The 10791-nt window shown below is 41.9% G+C and overlaps 1 protein-coding gene across 1 annotated transcript; it reads right to left on the reverse strand.

Annotated features, from left to right (window-relative positions):
• Positions 1–345: 345 nt before the first annotated feature.
• Positions 346–9102, reverse strand: gnao1b (guanine nucleotide binding protein (G protein), alpha activating activity polypeptide O, b). Its single transcript, XM_028015014.1, has 9 exons — positions 8995–9102; positions 7746–8215; positions 7606–7648; positions 4721–4862; positions 4310–4470; positions 4092–4220; positions 3870–3999; positions 2611–2764; positions 346–2526 (listed from the first exon to the last, which is right to left on the reverse strand). The coding sequence occupies exons 2-9, from the start codon at positions 7861–7863 to the stop codon at positions 2339–2341; spliced, it is 1065 nt and encodes a 354-aa protein (XP_027870815.1). The 5' UTR covers positions 7864–8215; positions 8995–9102; the 3' UTR covers positions 346–2338.
• Between the last annotated feature and the right edge of the window lie 1689 nt (positions 9103–10791).

Here is a 10791-nt window from a genome sequence, read left to right on the forward strand (position 1 = left end):
GACAGCTGATCCAGCCCAGTCATTCAATATATGAATAGCTCCTTGCCGGTGATGATGGAACACTTTTAACCTAATAAATTGAGGGCTTGCTGCACTGCTCCTGATCCCTGCCATCCAGCACATTTCACTGCCATGCCAGAGCTGCTCCCAATCTTTTTTTATGCGTCTTTCTGACTCCAAACGGGCAGCTTTGTTCACGAGGCAGTGAAGCATCAAAAGTGGTTCACTCTCTCATAATATGCAGCCTAATTTCCTGGTCCAGCCTTAATTCTCTGTACAGATTAAAGCAGAGGGAACAGCTTGTTACGTCGCGGCGCAATCAAAACTCAAGACCGCCAAAGCAGAGATAGTTAGGAAAAGTGTGGCTTTAATGTAAACACAACATTCGATTGGCTCAGCACAAACATTCCACATGAGAGCAACCAATAAACTACTGAATAGGATGGGGATGCAGCACAGAAACATTCACAGTAAAAAAAAAAAAAAATCTGGTATAATCATAATATATATATACAGTATGGTGCTTTTTAGGGTGAAAATGGAGATAGGATGTGAGGACTGACTGATATGTGATGGGTTAAAGAGAGTACAGGGGATGGGAGGGGCAGTCTGGGTGAAAATGAGGGGCTGTACTTTAGATTTCCCTGCAAACAGAGAAACATGACGGACGGTGGAGAGAGAGAGAGAGAGGGTGGGGGGGTTAAATCAGAAAACCTCCCCAAACAAAGACTGCCTGAGGTGAGGGTGCATTTTTCTACGCAATTTCACATCCAGGGACCTTGCAGCAGCGCCAAAGCCTGGATGTTGATGCAGAGTTGCTCGGGACCCTCTGCACCTCGGTGTGTCATGAAAGGAAATGAATACAGTGCTGTGAAGAAGTTTTCACCCCCTTACAGATTATTTCTTCCGTTTAGTTTGTTTTGTTTTGTTTTGTTTTTTTAATTACGTCTGTCAACGAACCAAAGAGAAACAAAGTCATTCATATGCATGAGTCTGGACGGAGTTACAAAGCCTTTTTCAAGGCTTCTTAGCTACAAACCTTTAACCACAAACGGAGAAAACATGGAACAGTGCTGAGTCTTCCCAGCCTACCTAAAATATCCATTAAGAGTTCGTCGACGCCGCCTCATTCAGGAACATCTAAAGCACTGCAGGCCTCGTTTCCCTCCGTTAAGGTTCATGATTCAACAAACAGAAAGCGACCGGGCCGAAACCGGATCCCTAGAGTTCCAAGCCAAAACCCACATTCCTCCTTTAATGTCCAAATGATCCCCACAACTTCTAGGAAAATATTCAGAAATTATTTTAGATGATGTGTCCTGTTACATCTGGCATGAAGCTAACAGCATTTCAGGAGAACATAACAGTCAAACACGGTGGTGGCGGTGTGATGGTCAGGGTAATGAGCTGAAGCACAACAGTCTGAATAGTGCAGGGAAAAAAGCTAGATGGAGGTTTTGAAGTGGTCTAGTCAAAGTCCAGGCTTAAATTCAATCAATAATGACGTGGCATGATCTAAAACGGGCTCAAAAACTACACAGTCTGTAAGGGGGCGAGTTTTCACAGCACCGCATGCGGCACGGGACTTTTCTCCTAGTTAAGAGGGAGACGGGGGCATAAATAAGTCTTTCATTACAATAAAATCTGATATTTAAATAACATAAATCAACAGTATGAGCTCTAATTTCTGACCCTACTGCCCTATCTGTTACTCTCAGATGGTTGGCACCAATGTTTCTCTTTGCTTTTCTTGAAGAAATGACTGGCTGATGGGCGGCAGCCAGCAGCTGCTCTGGACAGAAGAATCCTCTCTTTCATGAGAGCCAAACCGAGTGGGACAGACCTGCAGGCCGGCAGTTTGAAGGAACGTTAACACAGCCTTCTTTTCTTTGCGTTCACGCCCCTCAGCCACAAGACACCGTCATCATCATCATCATCTCCACCTTCACACTCAGCAGCTCGTCGCGTGGAGCACCAGAGGCTGTATTCAGAGCGTAACGGGACGGCGTCCTCCTCTGCGTTTCTGGGCAAGGCTTCAGCTGAATAAACCTCTGGTGCTTCCCGCCTTGCAGAACATTCAACTTAAAAACAAATTTTTTTTAAAAGACAAAAGAACGAAGAAAAAAAAAAATGTGGGGGGTGGGAGGGTTTAGATTTAAAACAAAAATGACGGGGATACAAATCATGGCAATGATCCAGTGTGGTGTTTGACGGCAGCTCTTTGGGTCCCGTTTGGACGTGTAGAATTACATATTTATGTATTTTAAGAATCATCAAAATTATCATTATTAACACCTCACGCACTCCATGACGACCTCTGTGCTTCTGGCTCTGGGCCTCAGTACAAGCCGCAGCCTCTAAGGTTGTTTGCGATAATGATGTCGGTGACGGCATCAAACACTACCTGGATGTTCCCTGTGTCTGTGGCACAGGTCAGGTGACAGTAGATCTCCTTGTTGGGAGAGCGGTTCTTGCTCTCAAACTGAACCTGAATGTAAGCCGTAGCGTCTTCGTATGTATTAGCACCTGCAGAGACAAGAGGGCCAGACGTGACGCTCGGTGCGTCTGTGACGAAGACGAGCAGGAGAGGACGAAGGTCCACCGACTCACCTGTGTATTCCGGAAAACAAATCGTCAGCGGCGACTTCTTGATCTTTTCAGCAAACAGATCTTTCTTGTTGAGGAAGAGGATGATGGAGGTGTCGATGAAGAACTTGTTGTTGCAGATGGAGTCGAAGAGCATGAGGGATTCGTGCATGCGGTTCTGCAGGAGGAGGAACAGCACTGAGGGAAATCTGCAACGGATCCGCTCGAATCACAGAAATGTCACAGGGAACTGAACCCTGGAAGAGTTTGACCGTCTCTCCTGGTGCAACGCAGACACTTTATGATTTTATGAATGATCAATATAACGCTCTGCGAATAAAACTGGATGCAATGGAAACTGCTGCTCCATTACAGCTTCTACGGAGTTAAAATAGGGACAAAACCAGAAGCTGAGCTCATTCTACACACATTATTAAGTGTCTGCAGTGGCTACCTGTGCTGTTCTGACCACAGATCTTTACTGGTGTTTAAACTGGTTTGCCAGATTTCCTTTGGTCCTCCAGGCCAGAAGAAGAAAAGTTCTGCTGATACCTGGAGTGAGAACTAAAACTGCGGTGCCATTTTCCTACAGCAGTCCTCACTGGGAGCATTTTCTGTATTTTAAAAATGCCATCAAGTATTATATTAACTATTTGTTAACATTACATTTATTATTTATGCTTTTATTTTTAGTTCTGTTGCTGTCTTAGTTTAATTTTGAACAATTTTAGCAAGTTTTTGATTCATTAATTATATCTTATTATTATATTATTCATATTTTAGTTATTCAATTGTCAAGTATTCCATAGCTGTAAATAACTAAGCTTTTATGTTTTTAATCAAGTTGCTTTGCATAATGTATCATTTCGGTTGTAGTTACTAACAATTACAGCAATTATTTCTTTAATCACAGTTTAACCGTCTTTGTTTTAAATATTTTGTTTAAATTTTTTAAAACGTTATTAGAATTCTAAGCTATATTTACGCTTTATCTTTTTACACTTTAATTATTAACATTTATTTTTCTATGAGGTGTTATTTTAAAATTTTTATTGCTTCGTTTTTCTGTCAACCTTTTAATGTTTCCTTCGTTCTTCATCGTTTAAAATAGTTTAAATCTGTATCTGATCTTACTGCACTGACTTGGTCATTTCCCGCCTGTATAAATCACTTTTTGTTACATTTGTTTGCATGAAAAATAATTCATAAACTCCCTGTGACAGACTGAAGGACGGTGGCGTAAATGGTCGTTTCAAAAAGCGGCATGTTTTCCCAGTACTTACAGTTGTTTCGTCTTCATGGAGCACCTGGTCATACCCGCTCAGAGCTACGCAGAAAATTATCGCTGTCACATCCTCAAAACAGTGGATCCACTTCTTCCTCTCTGACCTCTGACCTCCAACGTCAAACAGCCTGGAAACACGGAGCATGTAGGTTCAGAGCAGGAGCTAAAACGGGTGACATTCAGTCCTCACAAGCTGCAGCAGGGCTTTTTTTCCCCCCACCTGAAATGGAGATTTTTAAAGGTGAAATGGGTTTCGACGATGCCAGTGGTCTTCACTCGGGTCCTCAGGATGTCCTGCTCTGTTGGCTGGTAATCTGCCGCCCCGATGCGGTCTAAACTGTCCAGGTAGCTGTTGACAGAAGAACAGATGGAGAAATTACAGGTCTGCTGTTTTTTTCTCTTTTTTTTTCAAAAACAGTGGCTTCTTGTTGTGCTCACTATTGAGCCGAGTCATTCAGCTGGTATTCCCGGGCGCGGTTGAAGCACTCCTGAGTCCCCGGATCGGCCCAAAGACGCTTCATCGCAGCGAGAAGCTCGGCAGAGTACGGCTCTGTGTCCTCCATGCGACTGACCACGTCACAGACCAGCTTTGCGTCAGCCTGTTTCATAAGTTCAGGGGAACAGACACAGAAATATGATCTTGTTAATTATTCATCACCAGCTGAAACAGTTTTGTGAGCTTTTTTTAAGCTAACTTTTTAAAACTGCGCATAAATAAATGAATTTATTACTCGTCCTACGGTCTACACCCAGCTCTCCTCTGACACTTTCACATTTCAAGATTGTATTAATGAAACTGAATTTCCTAGAGATCAACTGTTCAGATGGTTGGGTGTGAGTGAGACTAACTTTTCTGTCCTTGTCTCCAAACTCAATTGTCAGCGAGTCCATGGCTCGAAGGATGGCTGCCAAGCTCTGGATGGTGTTGCTGTAGACCACAGGCTTATACTGCTTCACATCATCCCCAGAAAAGCCATCTTCATGGATAATCCTGCAGGCGTACAGAGATATTATCAGACAGGCACAAGCCTGGACTAAACAGAGAAGAAGAAAAAAAGTCTCAATTGTCCATATGTTCCTACATTTCAAAACAAATGACTTATTACAGTAAAAGCTTCACTATCCCTGCTTTTTCTGGAGCTGCACATGCTCCTACGGTGAGCTCTGGTCGTGTTTTCTTATATCTTTCTTCCTTCTCTATCATGTTAAAGTGGAGCAGGAATTGATCCCATTCGCAGTCTGCGATGTGTAATTTGGCAGTAATGTGATATTTAAATAATTTATAATGCATGACGAGCGATGGAGTGAAATCAATCTGAGCACCAATCAATCACTGCCACACAGGACCAGGCACAATTAAACTCCTTATGATCTGGTCCATCAGGCACCTCCTCACCCCGACTGACTGGATCTATAAGGAAGCCGACCCGCAATCCAACATCATTCGCAAACACCGACCGACGTCCGACGAGGAAGACAGATAAGGGATCACGGTTTTCATGTTCCCATCTCATCAGAGCACATTATGGAAAGACGCTCCGCTGCAGAGATCAACCAAATGGCCTGAATCTGCAGCACCATCATCAAAATTAACAGTTTTATGGAATAAAAAAAAATTTACCTTTGCAGAGGGAATGAGAATGGCTGCATTGTGGGGTTGCAGATTATGATTACTTTTATTTTGCCTATTTTTTAAAAATCCACTGCTTATGTTTTACTGTGGAAAATACCGGTTTTGTTTAAATGGAAATGTTAAAAAAAAAATTTTAAAAGTTGCTTTTGATTAAAATGTGTGCTTTACTTCACAAAAATGCCTAAACTCTTTTGTTATATTTTGAGACATAAAAATATTTCATGGTATAAATAGTGTATAAAGTCTAAATAATTAAGTCTTTTTTGTTTGAAAAAAAGGCTCTAAGCATCAGATGAGCTAAACTGTGCTGGGTTTACACAATTAGTGTCTCTTTAAAAAGCATTATGAGTTATTAATGAAACTCCTTCTGACCAATACAGGGTGCTAAAGAGGAAAAGCACAAAAATAGACATCACTGACATTTCTGCAGCTAACAGGCAGCAGCAGCATGCCTGTTTTATTCATAAAATCCACCCCGCTGAATGCATCATTTCACCTCACTTTACGACCATTTCCAAGCCTTTGAACAGACTCCTCATGCCTGTTGATACTACACTTCAACGCCTTTCTCATGAATGCGACCAGGAAAAGAATTTCCGCCGTATGTGACAATGATGTCATCACGCTCACCTTCAATACCTGCACTTTATGACTCAAAGTGAGCAGTAAAACCCATCCATCCGCTGCCTGCCCAGGCCAGGGAAAGGCCCTGAGACTATTTGTAAACGGTGTTTTTGAGAAGCGTCTTGGTTTCAGGGCAGAGCCGTACGACACGCTGCAACCTGGGAGCACTGGGAGGGTAATGAGGTTGAATGGAAACCAGAGGAGGCTGGGCAAACTTCTCCCAAGATAAATGCTCAGTCCCATTTCACCTCTTGCTCCTCGTTCGTTCCTGAGGGGTAGGCCAAGCCAATTGTTTATGTAAAGTAGGGGGAGGGAGAAGCAAAATACGCTCACAAATGGAAAGATTTTCCCCGTTATCATCTTTTAAAAAGGCACAACAACCACTAAAATGTCCCGTTTGAAGAGTTCTCATATTGGCAAAATACTGTAAACCAACACAAAATGCTGCAAAATGACAAATATTCTTAACCTTTAAGATTTACCATTAAAACAACAACTAGAACGTTCTGATAGATATGGAGTAGCACCAGGAAGACTAGCCATGCAATTCTGCAGCACCTTTTTTGATGATTGTACCAAATGTACTATATTGGGAAAAAAAACCATAAACACACTTTAAACATATTAAGGTAGATTTATTTCTCAGTAGAGTACATTTGGTCATTTTTTTAAGAACGCCTGCTGCAGGATTGTAACTGTATGCTAAGAACATAATGTGCACATGAAGTCAAATGTGTTTATGTAGTAGAAATAAGTGAGAAGTGAGAATGCATCGGCTGGGTGAAGGAGTGCCCCACTTCTATCTGATTTAATATACAGGTACAGGGATGACCCAAGGAAGTGGGATCCAGTCGTAACATTGCAGGGAGGTTTGTGTCTTTTCGTGCTGAAACATCTTTAACTTGACTGAGAGGTTTAGGGAAGACAACAGCAGTCGTTTAAAACATCAAAGGGTGATTTAGATTAGACAGGGGAAGGTTTAGATGCGGTTTTAGAAGCAATATTTCTGAGTAAATCCGCTTTATAGGCAAAGTACTCCCGGCAATATCGGGCACTTAAAGCCATTAAGATTAAAAGCAGAGGTATTCACTAATGGAGCAGTAGTGACCTCACTGTAATTCACACACACACACACACACACACACACGCACACACACACACACACACACACACCCCGTGCATATCCCTAGCTGCACACTCCCTGTAGTCAAGAGAAACCCTCGTTAACTACATTTCAGCACCCCCGGCGGTGAACAGCACCCTGGGACAGCCTCGCTGGCGGTCTGCAGGAGGTGCTGGAGTCTCCGGTGATCCTCTGGGGCTTCGGCCTCTCGAAACATGGCGGCCCAGCCTACCTCCGTGCAGACAGGGGAGGCGCAATCACAGGCCTTTCACTCCGACTGAGTTTGTCAGCGGAGGAAATGGGCCCGGAATTTGAATAAAAATAAAATAAAAATAATAAGTAACGGGCACTTACTTCATCTGTTTGACGATGGTGCTTTTCCCGGACTCTCCGCCGCCTGCAAAGAACGGAGGCAGAGGCAGTGAGATCAGCACCACGGAGAGCACCTCCGCCCTTCCATAGGCGCAGCGAGGCGCCGCAGCCTCCCCTCTTACCCAGCAGCAGCAGCTTGACGTCCTTGGCGGCCACCAGCCCGTCCTCCTTCAGGTTCTTCTCGATGGCCTTGCTCCGGTCCAGAGCTGCGCGCTCCTCGGCGCTCAGTGTACATCCCATGTTTCCAGGCGAATGAGCGATCCCGTCGTCTCCCCAGTCCGCCCTGTCCCTCGCCGACTCTCGGTCGCTGCGCTACGTCTCACTTCGCTCTCTCCTCCGCGCTGGCCGCTACAGCATTAGGGCCCGGATCGAGGGGCGAAACAGAGCCGGGATCCCGGAACGGTCTTCTCTCCGCGAATGCGAGCCTGTCGCTCCGTGCCCTCGCTCAGAGGGGGTTGGGAGGTGGGGTCGTTGTGACAGAGCCTGCGGGGTTGGGGTTGTTAGGTGGGGAGGGGGTCTCCAGCTCTCTCGCTCTCTCCCTCTCTCTACAGGGCGGCGCTGAGGATGACGCGCCTGGCCGCTTTCGGCGTATCTTTTCAAGGAAAGCGCAGACGGGATGTATGGCAGGCCGTTGTAACATATAATCAAAGAGGCGGCTGTGATTTAGCTCAGTAGGACAAATGACAAACATTGTACTCAAGTAAGAGTGTGACTGCTTCGACTTATTTTTTACTCAAGTAGAAATGAAAAGCAACTGAACTATTACTCAAGTAAATAAATAACATAATGACAAATTTAGGCAAAAGAAACATTTTTCCTAATCAATTCCCTTCAATATAAAACTTCTAAAACTAACAAAAACTTCTGGTGTGTGTCTGTGCCAGGAGATTTTTTTGATTTTTTTAAATATAAAATAAGCTTGTACTTCATTCAGTGAAGTTACCCCACAGTGGGTCGAGTATCCAAACATTTTAAATAAAATTACTCAAGTAAAGTAAAAGTGAAATGTGTAGCGTTGTAAAAAAAAACAACTTTTTGTGCTGTTCTCACAATACGTGACAACGTGTAGCCTGACAGCCAGCGATCAACTAATAAAAAGTTTTTGCTTTTCTTAACTGAAGCTCTTTTAGAAAAAATGTTTTTCTGTAACTGAAATACAACAGAAGGGGAAAAAATATTACCGGTCAATGCAACCCTTTAAATGCTACACTTAAAACGTTTTTGTAACTGAAATGTAACAGAATGAGAAATTACTTAATAATATACACATCTTCATGCTAGGTTCAAAAATGATGTAGATGCTCCATATTTTATCAAAGGAAAAAAAGACAGCACCAGGTGTAAGTGGCTACCGAACATATAAATACTTACAAACACAAAAGTTTTCCAAAGTAGAAAGCGTATAAAGTACATTCAGAGAGTTTGTGAGCCGTTTGCTTTCTCCTAACGGCTTAGATTCTCGTTGACATGGTTACCGGAGAAATATACGTCACAGATAGTTTGTTGTTAAGAGCGCTCACTCGGCCGTGTTTCTGCGAATACAACATGACAAAAATCGTTGGTAACACAGAAACCACAGTCACATTAGGATCAAATATCAAACTGAGCAAAACCAATCAGACAATCGATATTTAAAAATTACATTATCAAATGGACCAATGTTGATATTTTAAAGACCAAAGTGAAAATAATTCAAATAAATTACAAAATAACAAAATCGAGCAAAAGAAACATTTATCCAAATCAATTTCTTTCAATGTAAAATTTAAGAAGCTTTAACAAAAAAACGCAAGTGTGCGTCTATATCTGGTCAGTTTATTAGGTAAAAAACAAGCTTGTTCTTCATTCAGTAACATTACTGACAGTGGGTTGAGCATCCAGAAATGTTACTCAAGAGTATTGATACTTCATAATAAAATTACTCAAGTAAAAGTAAAAAGTACAGCACTGTTAAAAAAAAATACTCTTAAAAGTAAAAATTTTTCCAAAATGTTACTCGAATAGATGTAACTGGATAAATGAGTCATTATCCAACGTATGATAAAACAACACTTCTGTTTGAAATAGTTCATACAACTTGTACTCGAGAATCAAAACTGAGATCCATTTTGGAAAAATAAAAATATCTGATCACCAAGGTAAATCAGAAATCTTACTAGAAAAGTCAGAAGTTACCAAACACTGGCGGTCCTTAGATGAATGGCACCATGGGCATGCCCCCCTCCCATCCCATTCAGACAAAATCCAAGAAATTATCTGGGATTCACAGCACAATCCTAGACCAGTTAACCAGTTAACTAGGGAAGTTAAATCCATCTGAATAACATTTCTACTTTTGAAGCTCATTGCAAACAGAAGGTAGAAAACAGTATTTTTTTTTTTTATTTTAAATGTTTTCAACTCATTAAAAAGTGGCCTTTTTGAAATTCCAATGGCGGGACGTCCAGATGTCCAGAGTGGCTTTTGTCTTACAAAGTAACAGTATTGTGACGTAAACTGGATTTTTGGAAAGTTTTTTTTTTTTTTTTTTTTACAAGAAAAACTAAATTATGGATATTTGCGCTGAATATTTATATGATAAATTGGCCTGCCATACCCAAAACTGTCCGCGCGAGACTCACCTAACAATCTGGCTCTAATCACGTCCGATGAAAGGTTGTTAAAAATTACAGAAATATTGAAGTGGCAAGTGTCGCCTCGTGGTCTGGTGTCACTGGTGGAAATCGTGTCGCTGTTATGGAACTGAAATGTCCCAACTCGACTGCCGTTACTTGTCCTCTTTTCTCCGGCACCTGGGTGACGTTTAATCGTGTCAACAACATAAGTAGGTCTGAAAAACACCCGGTGGGGGACACGGTGCACCAAATGAACCTTTAATTACGTCAATAATTTGGCAGGAAATCCACGTACTGGGGACGTAAAATTTAAGATACTGGTGGGTGTTAATTCGGCTGATGCTATGTGGAGTAATAGGGGCTGAGATACTACAATGTAACGTTAAAAAGTAAATATTATAATCAGAGACTGTTGATTCTCAATTATATCTGATTATACGTTAAAATCAAATATATATTACAAATTAAATAGCAGCAAATTACTATATTTAAAGTTGTAATTTTATAAGTGTTGTTCAGCTAAAGTATCTAAAAAATATAAAGTACATTGCAA

This window comes from Xiphophorus couchianus, chromosome 4, assembly GCF_001444195.1.
Source record: "Xiphophorus couchianus chromosome 4, X_couchianus-1.0, whole genome shotgun sequence".
Lineage (NCBI taxonomy): Eukaryota > Metazoa > Chordata > Actinopteri > Cyprinodontiformes > Poeciliidae > Xiphophorus > Xiphophorus couchianus.